This window comes from Oncorhynchus masou, chromosome 15, assembly GCF_036934945.1.
Source record: "Oncorhynchus masou masou isolate Uvic2021 chromosome 15, UVic_Omas_1.1, whole genome shotgun sequence".
Taxonomy (NCBI): Eukaryota; Metazoa; Chordata; class Actinopteri; order Salmoniformes; family Salmonidae; genus Oncorhynchus; species Oncorhynchus masou.
Genome location: NC_088226.1, coordinates 32,295,844 through 32,311,951, shown reverse-complemented (window position 1 = coordinate 32,311,951; position 16,108 = coordinate 32,295,844). Strand labels below are relative to the sequence as shown.

The 16,108-nt window shown below is 40.9% G+C and overlaps 1 protein-coding gene across 1 annotated transcript in view; it reads right to left on the bottom strand.

The window, feature by feature from the left end:
- Positions 1-11,892: 11,892 nt before the first annotated feature.
- Positions 11,893-16,108, bottom strand: part of LOC135556151 (influenza virus NS1A-binding protein homolog A-like) — a 39,254-nt gene continuing 35,038 nt past the window's right edge. The window contains exons 13-14 of the mRNA XM_064989114.1: positions 13,226-13,399; positions 11,893-12,982 (exon numbers count right to left, since the gene is read on the bottom strand). Coding sequence (XP_064845186.1) covers positions 12,723-12,982; positions 13,226-13,399 — 434 coding nt within the window. The 3' untranslated portion in view covers positions 11,893-12,722. The remainder of the gene's footprint in view (positions 12,983-13,225; positions 13,400-16,108) is intronic.

Here is a 16,108-nt window from a genome sequence, read left to right as displayed (position 1 = left end):
ACAGTGTGTGGTGCAAAATGGCATGATAGCTATGTCAGTGAACTAAATATGAAAGAAATACAAAATATGATTGGCCCCCCGAGCAACAGAGCTTTCAAATTTGGAGATGGGAGAATCGTCCACTCTATCAAGAGAGTTAAGATGCCAGCAAAAATTGGTCAGACCAAGCGTCACATTGAAACAGAGGTGGTCCCTACAGATATCCCCTTAATATTAAGCAAAGCTTCCCTCAAGAAGGCGCGGGCTGTACCAGACATAAAAAATGACAAGGCAGTGATGTTTAAACAACCAGTGACCCTTGAACTTACTACCTCAGGCCACTATTGTGTAAACATTTTAGACAAAGACATCACACAAAGTCCATGTTAAAATGAGATTCTGACAGACACAGAGAACATGAACACAAAGGAAAAACACAAAGTATTGTTAAAACTTTACAAACTGTTTGGACATGCTACAGTTGACAGACTTCAGAAATTACTCATCAGTTCTGGGAATAATGGTGACGAGAGTATTTCGACTCTAAGGCAGATAGTTAACAGTTGTGAGACATATCAGAAATACAGCAAACCTAAGCCCAGACCAGCTGTTGGTTTGCCACTGGCTTCCAAGTACAATGAAACAGTGGCTGTAGCTCTACATGAGCCAGGACCATGTGTGTGGTACCTTCACATAATCGACCACTTCACACGCTTCAGTACTGGAAACATTGTGAATACAAAAACCCCAGTGAAATCGTCAAGCACTTCATTCATTCCTGGATGAGTGTGCATCGCCCGCCCCAGAAATTGTACCGTGGCAATGGAGGAGAATTCAATAATAATTAATTAAGAGAAATGGCTGAGAAATTCAACATGGAAGTAAATACAACTGTTGCATACAGTCCATGGAGCAATGGACTTCTGGAGAGACGTAATCAAACACTTAGAGATTATGCTGAAAGGGAAGCAAGACAATGGATGTGACTGGAAACAGCCCTAGATTGGGCTTTGATGGCAAAAAACTCAATGCACAATGTTCATGGCTACAGCCCATACCAACTAGTGTTCTGGCAGAACCCTAATCTTCCCTCTGTGCAGGTTGACAAGCCACCAGCACTAGAAGGGACCAGTGTGAGTGCATGGGTAGGACAGCACCTTTCAGCACTACATGCAGAGAAAAGTGTTCACTGAAGCAGAGTGTTCAGAGAGAATTCACAGGGATCTGCGTAAACAGCTTTGGCCCATCGATGAGAAGTACGAGACTGGAACCAAAGTGTACTACAAACGAGTTGACTGTCAAGAGTGGAAAGGACCGGGAGTAGTCATTGACCAAGATGGTGTGGTGATATTTGTGAGGCACGGAGGCACCATTGTCAGGGTGCATCACTCAAGATTGCAGAAAGTAAATTATCAACAAGATGGAGGGGCTGTTGCTGAGAATGAACCTTATAAAGAAAATGAAAAAAAGGACACAACAGACACAAACTTACCAGGTGTCACATCCAAGAATATGGACACTGAAGCTGACACAAGAAATGGAGCAGAGACCTCCAATCATGACACAGGTAATACTATTGAGCATTCAAATGAGGAAAACATTCAACAACAGCCACGTGTGTTAAGACAACATGGTTCTTCCAATCTGAAAACTGTGGTAAAAAGTGGTATTCCACATACAGCAACTGTCATTGGGCGAGGAGGAAAAGCCAAAAGAAAACACCAGAACTTGTACAACTTTCAGTACTCTGAACCAGTTACACTTTTTTGGTACAACAGGGTCAGCTAACCTGTCACTTATAGACAATCACATAATTGAACCAGTGGAAAATCAAGAAAAACAGAATGACATTTAAAATGATGATGTACTTGAAACAATGGATGTATCATTTGACTCAGCTAAAATAGATTAGCTCAGTAATTGGAGGAAAAATTAAAGAGGAAGCCAAAGACATTGGTCAAAAATGTGTCTCGACAAGGTGGGTGTGTACCCTTAAAGAATCCTTAACTGGAATAGTGCCAAAAGCACATCTAGTGGCTAGAGGTTTTGAGGAGCTGGCTGCTAAAGAACTCCCAAAACATTCACCAACATGCACCTCAGAGTCACTCAGATTGCTGCTGACAGTGATCTGCCAGAAAAAAAATGAAAATGAATTCCATAGACATGAAATCTGCATTTTTGCAGGGAATAGAGCAGTCAAGGCCAACCTCCGCTTGAAGCTAAGAGTGAAGGAACACTGTGGAATAACAAAAAAGGTGTGTGTATGGCCTGGCAGATACATCACTCTACTGGTACAACAAAGTCAAGGCAACAATGTTGAACACAGGTGGAAAAAATGTCACAAGTGGATACTACTGTCTTCTATTGGCTTGATCAAGACTGCAATGTGACTGGAGTACTTGCCTGTCATGTTGATGACTGATGACTTCATTTGGGTTGGCTCACAGAACTTTGCTACAACTGTGATTTCACACCTCAAAGCTGTTTTCCAGGTCGGCCACAAAGGAGCAGCTCGCTGACTGTTTGACTAAAAAGGGAACGTCCGGTCTTTTGCTCCTAAAGGCACTCAGTAATGGAAAGTGTCAGCTTAAGTAATACAAATAAAAACTTTGTCACACAACCCATTTGTAATGGGTAACTTAAATAATACTTGTGGCATTTAATTATGTTGTTGATGTTTTATTCGTCTTTAAAGAAAAGTGGGAGATTGTTAAGTTCATGTTTTAAGTATCCCTATATTTCTGTTATTACGGTGCTATCACTCTGTTATTAGTGCGCATGCACAGGAGTCTCATTGTTGATGAACCTGGCCTGAGTGGAATGGCAACCATGTATTGTGCTAATAGTAGTGCTAATAGTGCTAATAGTAAACACTGTTAAACTGGAACTTTGTCATTGTGTCATTTTGAGTTAACATTGTGTGGAGATTGATGAGGGGAAAAACAAAGGTAATCAATTTTAGAATACTGCTGTAATGCAAGAAAATGTGGAAAATGTCAAGGGGTCTGAATACTTGCCGAAGGCATTGTATCTGTCAGGTAGCTGTATCTAACAGCTGTTGTGTGTATGAAAATGTTTTGTAGCCTTTTTCTTGTCAACAGAAGTACATTTGATGATGGACCATTGCACCATTAGCTAGCAGAGCTTGCCAAAAGTTGGCTAACGTTAGCTAGCTAGCTCACTAACTTTAGCTATTATTTTTACCTCCATCACACTAGACCTGAATCAAATTACGAAACCAGCGGCCAAACGATTGAAGACCGATATTCTGACGTTTTTTTTAGCGCATTGTATGTTTTTATTAGTCAGTATAGCAATGTAACATTATTGATCTTTCAGTTTCCCTCGCTAATTCCCTACTTTTCACACCGACACTGTATAAACAGCTCTACAGGCTTCACTGTCATGGTGCACAGTCAGTACACAACACTATGCTCATCGTGTCTTAGCAGGATCAGATGGTGAAAGGTATCCCTGCAGGGTCAGACAGCCAGGGAAGACCATTCTACGGAGCTCAGGTGAATTTTGCAGTATATTATAACCATCAGTGATTGGATACAAAGTTCCAATCTTTAATTTATGGGTAGGCTACATTCTGGGATCTGGGAATAATGGTAAATTCAATTGTTGAACCATTGATTCTATTCTTCGATGATATAATGTATAAGTGTACAACAATGTAATTATTTGTCATGCCTCATCTGAGCAGAATCAGATGGTGACAGGGGTCTCATCAGGGTTAGGCAGCCAGGAAAGATCACTCTGTGATGGAGCTGAGATGAATTTTTGCAGATACAACACTATTTTCTGTGCAGCAAACACTAGACAAGCAAGAGACGCTATTGATGGTAATGAATGGATACAGGTACGGTAGAATGCCCAGTCATGTTCATATATTCTCAGACAAAATGACTAGAACGTACTATATGCCAGTGAAACTGAATATCAAGCACACGGAAATGTAATTATTCTGCCGGAGGTATAAAACACAAAAGGGGACATATTTGCATATTCTATGGTCTTGTGAAGGCTGGCTGAATTCTGCCACAGAGTATGTTCTTCTGTCAGCATGTCTACAGATTTCTCTTCTCCCTGTTTTTGTTTGCTTGGAAATGTTGATACTGGAGACTGTGTAACCCAGCCTTTATAGTGGCTAAGAAATGTATTGCCATTAATTGGAAGGTTGGGTATCCTCCCACAACGGATGGAAGGAATGTCAAGTTATGTATCACTTGATTTATTACAAGATTAAGGTTATACTGTACAAGTTTCATAAGGTATTGATGCCTTATATGGAATGCAGTACGACAAAAGGAATATTGAAAAAATGCCCACCTCAGGGGAGAACTATTTAGGTAATGATGAATGTTTCACTAAGATCATAAATGAAATTGCATGGTGCCAAATTCAAAACAACAGAAATCCCATAATTAAAATTCCTCAAACATACAAGTATTTTACACCATTTAAAAAAATAAACGTCTTGTGAATCCAGCCACAGTATCCGATTTCAATTACGCTTTAAGGCGAAAGCACACCAAACAATTATGTTAGGTCAGCACCTAGTCACAGAAAACCATACAGCCATTTTCCAGCCAAGGAGAGGGCTCACAAAAAAAAAAATCAGAAATAGCGATTAAATGAACCTTTGATGATCTTCATCAGATGGCACTATCAGGACTTCATGATACACAATAAATGTGTGTTTTGTTCGATAAAGTTTCTTTATGTCCAAAAATCTCATTTGAAATTGGTGTGTTATGATCAGAAATTCATTGTCTCATACTAACATCCGGTGAAAGTGCAGAGAGCCACATCAAATTACAGAAATACACATAATAAACATTGATAAAAGACACAAGTATTATGCATGGAAATATAGATCAACTTCTCCTTAATGCAACCGCTGTGTCAGATTTCAAAAACATTTTATGGTGAAAGCACACCTTGCGATTATGTTAGGTCAGCGCTAGTCACAGAAGAACATCCAGCCATTTTCCAAAGAAGGAGAGGTGTCAGAAAAGTCCGAAATTGCGTTATAAATATTCACTTACCTTTAATGATCTTGATCGGAATGCACTCCCAGGAATCCCAGTTCCACAATAAATGTTTGTTTTGTTCGATAAAGTCCATACTTTATGTCCAATTACCTCATTTTTGTTCGCGCGTTTAGCCCAGTAATCCAAATGCATAATGTGCGATCACTTGTTCAGAAGAAATGTCCAAAAAGTTATATTACAGTTCATAGAAACATGTCAAACGATGTATAGATTCAATCTTTATGATGTTTTTATCATAAATCTTCAATAATGTTCCAGCCAAAGAATTCCTTTGTCTTTAGAAATGCATTGGATGCAGCTACCTCTCACAGGCGCACGGGTGATCAGCTCATGGCCTTCAGTCAGACCTCTGGTTGAAACAGAGGTCATTCTCTCCTCCTTCACAGTAGAAGCCTCAAACAAGCTTCTAAAGACTGTTGACATCTAGTGGAAGCCGTAGGAAGTGCAAAATGACCCCATAGACACTGTATATTCGATAGGCAATGACTTGAAAAACTACAAACCTCAGATTTCCAACTTCCTGGTTGGATTTTTTTTCTCAGGTTTTTGCCTGCCATATGAGTTCTGTTATACTCACAGACATCATTCAAACAGTTTTAGAAACTTTGTTTTCCATCCAAAACTACTAATTATATGCATATTCTAGCTTTTGGGCCTGAGTAGCAGGCAGTTTACTCTGGGCACCTTATTATCCAAGCTACTCAATACTGCTCCCCAGTCCCAAAGAAGTTAACATGCATCTATTTCTATTACATTTATCTTACATAATTAATTCACTCAGAACCAGACAACCTTACAAACTGAAACCTTATCACAGCTACCAATCACCAGACAATAGTTAGTCACCAGTTACTGCTGGCTACACAGAGGTTGTCAACACACACACACACATTAGTGATCAACAGCTCAGCCACACACCAGAGACAGAAACGCCAGAGGGTGTGTGACTGTGGTGTGGTCTGTCATGTGTGCTGCCCAGCCAGACATCGCCTCAGGTGGGGGAGCGATTTCAGAATGGAAATAACTGCATTTCAGAGTTATGTTTCCTTTGTGATTGAGTTCAATTCCATTCCGTTTAGTTGTTACCTTTTTGAAGGCCTTGGAGTAGATTGCAAATGAGAATTCCAGTTTCTTATGAACAAATCAATCAGTTGTACTCCAAAGGTCATTTTCCAACCTGTTGAATGAAAATAACTGCTTTCTTGTTTTATTAGCAAAGTTATGACATAATACACTGTTTACATAATGACCAGTAGGGTTTGTGAACAGCAGAGCCCAAACAATGTACAAATATTGGCATTTGTCACGTCTCCTCCCCTGGCGTATACTAACCACCGGTCCTGGGATCCATCATTACACACACCTGGCATCCATCATGACGTGCACCTGCATATCATCATGATACTCACCTTTCCTGATTACCTCCCCAATATCTGTCACTCCCTTGGGTTCCTTCCTCAGTCAGTATTGTTCCTGTGTAAACGCAACTTTTTGCAGGTTCAGCACCTCCGTGCAGACACATCTACCCTCTGTCGGTGGCTGAGACCCAGGCCATGGAGGATTACATCCAATAGGCGCTCCATCAAGGTTTCATCCGTACATCCATTTCTCCTGCATCGTCTGTTTTCTTCTTTGTGGCCAAGATGGATGGAGGGTTATTTCCGGTATACTAACCACCGGTCCTGGGAACCATCATTACGCACACCTTGTATCCATCATTACGCGCACCTGCAGATCATGATACTCACCTGGACTCATTACCTTCCTGATTACTTCCCTATATCTGTCACTCCCTTAGGTTCCATCCCCAGTCAGTAATGTTTATGTGTTCATGCGTAAACGTCACTGTTATGTTGTCGCATTTCATGTTTGTTGTGTTCTTAAACGTTTCACCTGCACCTGCTTCTTGACTCAAAGCGTCTCCGTATCAGCATTTACTGATATATACATCGGATGATAAATCCACCGATATTCAATGAATAGGATTAAAAAGGCAAATGTTCCCTTTTTTAAAACTTTACTTGATCAAAAATAAGCTTACGGCTGGAAGTCGCAGACTCAATAGCCTTGGTTTCTCAAATGACTGCCTCACCTGGTTCACCAGCTTCTCAGATAGAGTTCAGTATGTCAAATCGGAGGGCCTGTTGTCCGGATCTTTGGCAGTCTCTAGGGGGGTGCCACAGGGTTCAATTCTCAGGCAAACTCTTTTCTCTGTATATATCAATGATGTTGCTCTTGCTGCTGGCAATTCTCTGATCCACCTCTACGCAGACGACACCATTCTGTATACATCTGGCCCTTCTTTGGACACTGTGTAAACAAACCTCCAAAACGAGCTTCAATGACATACAACACTCCTTCCCTGGCCTCCAACTGCTCTTAACCTTTTCACATGTGAGTTCCAAATATCTCTAATGGTCGCCCCAGGGTGAGTTGTTTTATGCAGGTGATGTCAGAATGCACTCACGGTTCCAAAATGTGATTATTACACAACAGGACAGTTAACACACACTGCCTGCTAATTATCTATAGGCTATGTTTCAACTTGTCAATTTCAAATTGTTTTCTAACAACAGCTTGAATTGGGGTATGTTCCGCCTTCTCATTAATTCACATAGAAGTAGCCCATTTCTGCGTTGCGTACAATTTATGTTTGAGGCTTTACCACACTTCACTCATGTTTGAGCAGATAAAGTATGCATATATTTGCAAGAATTGGAAAATTTTCTTGCTGGTGCTCACTTTGCCTTCCTTGTTGTTTTCCTTACACATAATAACTTTGGACATGTGTGCGTTCCGATCAAAGTAAGTTCCTTGTTTTCTGTATATCGTGTTGTCATTTCTACTGTAGACCCATACAGTATATATGTACAGCTGAACTCGGACCTTTACATACACTTAGGTTGGAGTCATTAAAACTAGTTTTTCAACCACTCCACAAATGTCTTGTTCACAAACTATAGTTTTGGCAAGTCGGTTATGACATCTACTTTTTGCATAACACAAGTAACTTTTCCAACAATTGTTTACAGACACTTGTAATTCAGTGTATCACAATTCCAGTGGGTCAGAAGTTTACATTCAATAAGTTGACTCTGCCTTTAAACAGCTTGGAAAATTCCAGAAAATTATGTCATGACTTTAGAAGCTTCTGATAGGCTAACTGACATCATTTGATTCAATTGGAGGTGTACCTGTGGATGTGTTTCAAGGCCTACATTCAAACCCAATGCCTCTTTGCTTGACATCATGGGAAAATCAAAAGAAATCAGCCAAGACCTCAGAAAACAATTGTAGACCTCCACAAGTCTGGTTCATCCTTGGGAGAAATTTCCAAACGACCTGAAGGTACCACATTCATCTTTACAATCAACAGTTCGCAAGTATAAACACCATGGGACCACACAGCCGTCATACCGCTCAGGTCAGAGACGTGTTTGGTCTAGATATGAACGGTCTTTGGTGAGTAAATCAATCCCAGAACAACAGCAAAGGACCTTGTGAAGATGCTGGAGGACACAGGTACAACGAGTCCTATATCGATATAACCTGAAACGCCGCTCAGCAAGGAAGAAGCCATTGCTCCAAAACCGCCATAAAAAGGCCAGATTACAGTTTGCAACTGCACACGGGGACAAAGATTGTACTTTTTGGAAAAATGTTCTCTGGTCTGATGAAACAAAAATAGAACTGTTTGGCCATAATGACCATTGTTGTGTTTGGAAGGAAAGGTGGGACACTTGCAAACCAAAGAACACCATCCCAACTGTGAAGCACGGGGGTGGTTTGCCGCAGGAGGGACTGGTGCACTTCACAAAATAGATGGCATCATGAGGCGGGAAAATGATGTGGATATATTGAAGCAACATCTCAAGACATCAGTCAGGACGTTAAAGCTTGGTCGCAAATGGGTCTTCCAAATGGACAATGACCCCAAGCATACTTCCAAAGTTGTGGCAAAATGGCGTAAGGACAACAAAGTCAAGGTATTGGAGTGGCCATCACAAAACCCTGACCTCAATCCTATAGAAAATGTGTAGGCAGAACTGAAAAAGTGTGTGCGAACAAGGAGGCCTACAAACGTGACTCAGTTACACCAGCTCTGTAAAGAGGAATGGGCTAAAATTCACCCAACATTGTGGGAAGCTTGTGGAAGGCTACCCAAAACATTTGACCCAAGTTAAACTCTTTAAAGGCAATGCTACCAAATACTAAACGAGTGTATGTAAACTTCTGACCCACTGGGAATGTGCCGGAATAAATAAAAGCCAAAATAAATAATTTGCTCTTCTATTATTCTGACATTTCCCATTCTTATATATCGTCCGTTTTATTGCACCGTTATTCATGCTTATCTGAACACTTGCGGCAGATCTCATATCATTATTGTCACAATGTAAGAACAAAAAATGTGGAGCATTGACAATTGCTCTTTTGGATATTGATTTATGAGAACTCAGTTTTGAAAAATGTTGTATATCGGCAGATGTATAAATATTGGCAAGTTTCAGTAAACAGTTGTGACAGCTTATCAAAAGTTTTTGAAAGCTTAGCTCAACATTTGTTTGTTATTGAGCAGGTAATGTGTTCTATGGTTGCTGAGGCAGCTGAACCCCATAGGATTACAGATGGGGAATAGAGTGCCATTTGGGACAGAACCACAGCCTTTGCTGGACAGTATAGAAGCATTCAAGTTGACACTGGTCTGTAGTGAGTGTATGGATACACAGTAGTGTCTGTGGTTTATGTGACTATGTCCATGCATATGTATATTTGATCGTGTGTACTGTTCGTCTAAGTTTGTACAGTACCAATGTGACAGTTCATGTATGTCCCAAGGAGCTTGTGGGGGTCGTAGAGCAAAACAGAAAACGTCATTGGCATTCTCACACCCCTCTGTGTAAAGGTGAGACGCTCACAAACATGTCTGTTGTTCCATGTAGTGAATCTGTCATTCAATTCGTTTGTATGGGGTAATAGCAGTAAGGCCAAATAAAACTCTTTGTCAAATAATGTTTTTAATATAGATTTTTTTACATTCCTTAATCAAATAGCAAAATTATCCATGGTATGATCATCGTAAAACTATTCCATATAGCTTAGTAGACCCTCCCCCAGCTTGGACAGGGCTTAAGACTGTTTAGTGCTAAACACAAGGGGTTTCCTGATTTTTCTTATATGACTCAGATATAAGACCTCCACTTCAGAACAAACTTTATTTTTGCGGGGACTATCTGTTCCATGTCGTGAATATGTTATTCAATGTGTTTGTATGAGCTAATAGCAGTAAGTCCAAAAATTAATTTATCAAATAATTTATTCATATTATTTTTTCGATACTTCAAGGGGTCTTAAAATTCCAAATCAAATAGCAAAATTATCCTTGGTGTGACCTTAAATCAATTCCATACAGCTTAGTATTACCCCCTCCAGTTTAGACTCTTATGGTTGAATGATTTTCAACTTGAGCGGGCAATATTTCTATATAGCCTACACAAGAGTGGCTAGGTATCGGCTATCACTGGTTAACGCTTGATCTGATAGAATCTATGCGTAGATTCGAAGATTGGATTAATCTTACAGTTGGACGAATCTTACAGTTGGTGAAACATTTGTCACAGAACAAGTATAATTTCCTAAACTCCCTTTGCTTTTACAATGCATGTGACCCTGATCCTGGCTGAAGCTCATGTCCCTGATCCTGGCTAAAGCTCATGTCCCTATGGGACCCTAGGCGTTTTATATTGGTCTCTGACAGTATGTCCGATTCAGTGAAACAATGAAACACAATTCTGACTGTTCATTTTTTAGAGCAGATGGGACAATTATAATTCCATAAAAGTATAATTATATTTCTATGGGTAGGTAATTGTTTGACATGGCCTGGCCAAAAGTCATGACTGCTCAGCAGAAAGTGAAGTGCTACCCTCGAACCTTCTGTGATCTACTTCCCTCAGCCAGGTTGCGACGTGATTGACAGGTATGCCGTCACAGTTTACAGGAGGCTATTTTGTGAATTGACGGAACGTAGAGGGGGAGGAATTAGTGCTCTTTGACAGACAGGTGTTAGGTAAGGTAGCCAATGTCAGGGTAGTTCAAGGGATTGCATGTACAGCTCAGGTGTTGCGTCATTCACCCACCTCTAGAGATAATGTGACCCAGACTGACTGGGTCCCTCTATCCTTCCCTCCCTGCTCTGCAGGCAAACTGCATTTTGTGTAATCCTTCAAATTACACCCTAATAGGAACAGAGAAAGGATTTACGGCTCTGTTCAAGCTGTAGCTTTATAGCGCAATTGACAATTAAGACATTGTTCCCACGGTCGCGGAGACTGCACTCTCTAAACATGTCAGCTCAATCGGAAATTCTTAATTTTTTTATGCTGCTCTTCCGCAATACGGATTGAATCCAGCCATTAGGGAGGTAGGTAATCTGGTTCCAGTGGAAACTGGTAGAGCAGCTATGGCTGCGCAGCCCAATTCTGATATTCTTCCACAAATTGGTCTATTGACCAATCAGATCAGATATTTTGCCAATTAGGCAAAGGATCAGAATTCGGCTGCATAGACCATGCTGCCATACATGTCTGCTCGTGGAGAGAAGCAAGGGAGAGAAATGCTATATTCGGGGACAGTAATTGTGTCCTGGTGGAAAAATAGTGACTTGCAACATCCAATTGGTGGAAGGTTTATAGAATGTGTATAAATCAGGTTATTTCATTAGAACACCGGGGTGGAAATTTCCCAATGCTACCTCAAAGACAGCAAGTCACTCCACTTTAACAAACCAGTCAAACCTGACTCTTAGTTCTAGTACTGTATTGAACTGGAAAACTAAAAAGAGGACAAACAGTCAGGTTGAAATGGTTTATTAGTTAAGAAGTATCAGCTTGTTACAAATGTGATGCAGCACTGTCCAATTGAATCATTCTAAACTCACAAAAGAAAATCGAAGCCAAATGTCTGAACCCCTTTCAAAAAACGCTCAACACAACAACAGCATCTCCATAATAGTAGATTAGTCAAAATGCAGCAACAAAAGAGTTGGTTAGCGTGTGTGTTACACGTTACTAAACTGGCACTGGTTTCGTTTGATGACTCAGACATGTGCGTCCACTACTTCCTCTATTGGTAAATCAGCAGTGTATAAAAATATAAAAAGGGCATTAAAGATTTATCAAGCAATCCAGCTTCAGTCTAAACTACACAAAAATGCCATGGGAATTACCCTCTTTCTTTGAATAAGGCTTCAAAATTGCAGATATTTAAATGTGTGAGCTAAAATGACATTTCAAAATGGAAAAAAATATTCAGAATCACTTTCCAGTACTGTCGCCTATTCAGTAAGTCCAAGGTAGTCTTGGTGACCAAAACAGTAGGTGTTTCTCTGTAAACCCTCAGAAAACAATACACACAACTTTCCAAGAAACTCAATTGCACAAAAATGTATTAAAGATGTTGGCATTCTTAATAAAAAAAAATAAAAAAAGCAATCTAAATATATACAGCACGAAAAACATTGTATGCAATATGCAAAGGCTTGATGTTGCTTTAGGCAACCCTCCAAAAATTATTCCCGTCCCTCCCGCTCACGTACAGAAAATCACAAAACACAATTAAAAGCACTACGCATGTTAGTTTGAGACCCCCCCCCCCATATAACAGCCCCTTAACCCCTGACCCTCAGACGGAAGAGGAGAGAGCCTCGGCGCAGTCACTCCACTCGTCCGTCTCAGGGTCGTACACCTCGAGCGTGTTCAGGAAGTTGTTTCCATCAAAGCCGCCCACGGCGCAGATGACGTCACCCAGCGCAGCCACACCCGCATTGCTCCGTGCCACGGTCATGCTACCCAGCATCCTCCACGTGTTAGAGACTGGGTCATACACCTCTACGCAGCGCAGTGCATGGGAGCCATCGAACCCACCAACCACTAAGAGCTTCCCTTGAGAGGGGAAGAGAAGGAGATGAGAGAGCAGAGAAAGAAAGAGCAAAGGGTCAGCACAAATCAGATTTTATGAGGAGTAATGATTTGGACATTTCTGCCAAATTCCAAGATTGCAACCATAGAAACCTGCATTCCTACACCAAACTGATTACCCAATACATGGTAATCCTCTCGAGCCCACCCCCGTTTAGAGCAGGCCATAGAATTGGAATATTTCATTTCTATGGAGTAGTCTCTTACCATTGTAGACGGCCACCCCAGCCCCCCTGCGAGCTACGTTCATGGGGGCGATAAGGGTCCAAGTGTTATTCTCAGGGTTGTAGCGCTCCACTGTGTTCAGGCAGTTCCACGACTCAGCACCTCCAATCACGTACATGAAGCCATCCAGCTCACATACCGCAGCCTGGTGCCTCTCTAGGAGACCACAGAGAGTTAACACTGCACATTAGTCACTTTTCACAGACCTCAAAGCTGTTCCAGTTCTTCACGAATACAGTATATGCGATACAGCAAAATCAGAAAGTATTCAAACCCCTTCACTTTTTCCACAATTTGTTACATTTCAACCATATTCTAAAATAGATTAAATAAATAATGGAGTGCTGTATGAGATGACCTGGCCACCACAATCACCCAACCTCGACCCAATTGAGATGGCTTTGGATGAGTTGGACCACAGAGTGAAGGAAAAGCAGCCAACAAGTGCTCAGTATATGTGGGAACTGCTTCAAGACGGTTGGAAAAGCATTCCAGGTGAAGCTGGTTGAGAGAATGCCAAGAGTGTACAAAGCTGTCATCAAGGCAAAGGGTGGTTACTTTGAAGAATCTAAAATATATTTTGATTTAACACTTTTAGACTTACGTGTTTTATTTCATAGTTTTGCTGTCTTCACTATTATTCTATAATGCAGAAAATAGTACAAACGAAGAAAAACCCTTGAATGAGTAGGTCTCAACTTTTGACTGGTACTGAAAGCATTCTGCCCCTCCCCTTTTCCACATTTTGTTACATTACATCCTTATTCTAAAATGGATGAAATACATTATTTCCCTCAGCAATCTACACACAATACCGCACAATGACAAAGCAAAAACAGGTTTTTACAAATGTATTAGAAATAAAAAACAAATACTTTATTTACATAAGTATTCAAACCCTTTGCTATGAGACTCAATTTAGCTCAGGTGCATACTGTTTCCATTGATCATCCTTGAGATGTTTCTACAACTTGATTGTAGTCCACATGTGGTTGATTGGACAGGATTTGGAAACGCATACACTTGTCTATATAAGGTCCCACAGTTGACAGTGCATGTCAGAGCAAAAACCAAGCCATGAGGTCTAATGATTTGTCTGTAGAGCTCCGAGACAGGATTGTGTCGGGGCATAGATCTGGGGAAGGGTATCAAAACATTGCTGCAGCATTGAAGGTTCTCAAGATCAGTGGCCTTCCATCATTCTTAAATGGCGGTTCTAAACGTCTTCCAAGACTCTTCTTAGAGATGGTCGCCCGGCCAAACCAAGCAAACAGGGGAAAATGGCTTTGGTCAGGGAGGTGACCAAGAACCGGATGGTCACTCTGACAGAGCTCCAGAGTTCCTCTGTGGAGATGGGAGACCCTTCCAGAAGGACAACCATCTCTGCAACACTTCACCATCAGGCTTTTATGGTTGAGTGGCTAGACGGAAGCCACTCCTCAGTAGAACATGGCGGTCCACTTGGAGTTTGCAGTTTGTTTTATTCCTGTATTGAACACAGATCATCCAGTCTTCAATTGTATCAATTATTTATGTTAAAAAAAATACCTGAAGTTGTATTACAAAAGTAGCTTGAAATGTTTTGGCAAAATTTACAGGTAACTTTTGAGATATTTTGTAGTCATGTTGAGCAAGTTGGAACCAGTGGTTTTCTGGATCAAACGCGACAAATAAATGGACATTTAGGATATATAATCGACGGAATTAAATCTAACAAAGAGACCATTTGTGATGTTTATGGGACATATTGGAGTGCCAACAAAAGAAGCTTGTCAAAGGCATGAATATATATTTGTGTCGTGCCTGCGGGGTTGAAATATGCTTTCTCTTTTTGTTTAATATGGTGCCATCCTCAGATAATAGCATTGTTTGCTTTCGCCGAATAGCTTTTTTGAAATCTGACATGTCGGCTGGATTCACAACAAGTGTAGCTTCAATTTGCTATCTTACATGTGTGATTTAATGAAAGTTAGATTTTTTTTTATATTAATTTATTTTAAGTTGGCATTTTCCTTGGCTTTTGGCCAGGTGGGAGGCTAGTGTCCCACATATCCCAGAGGTTAACCTTCCAACAGGACCACGACCCTAAGCACACAGCCAAGACAGCGTAGGAGTGGCTTGTGGACAATTCTCAATGTCCTTTTTATTTTTTATTTTATTTCACCTTTATTTAACCAGGTAGGCTAGTTGAGAACAAGTTCTCATTTGCAACTGCGACCTGGCCAAGATAAAGCTTAGCAGTGTGAACAGACAACACAGAGTTACACATGGAGTAAACAATTAACAAGTCAATAACACAGTACAAAAAAAGGCGAGTCTATATACATTGTGTGCAAAAGGCATGAGGAGGTAGGCGAATAATTACAATTTTGCAGATTAGCACTGGAGTGATAAATGATCAGATGGTCATGTACAGGTAGAGATACTGGTGTGCAAAAGAGCAGAAAAGTAAATAAATAAAAACAGTGTGGGGATGAGGTAGGTGAAAATGGGTGGGCTATTTACCAATAGACTATGTACAGCTGCAGCGATCGGTTAGCTGCTCAGATAGCACATGTTTGAAGTTGGTGAGGGAGATAAAAGTCTCCAAATTCAGGGATTTTTGCAATTCGTTCCAGTCACAGGTAGCAGAGTACTGGAACGAAAGGCGGCCAAATGAGGTGTTGGCTTTAGGGATGATCAGTGAGCTACACCTGCTGGAGCGCGTGCTACGGATGGGTGTTGCCATCGTGACCAGTGAACTGAGATAAGGCGGAGCTTTACCTAGCATGGACTTGTAGATGACCTGGAGCCAGTGGGTCTGGCGACGAATATGTAGAGAGGGCCAGCCGACTAGAGCATACAAGTCGCAGTGGTGGGTGGTAT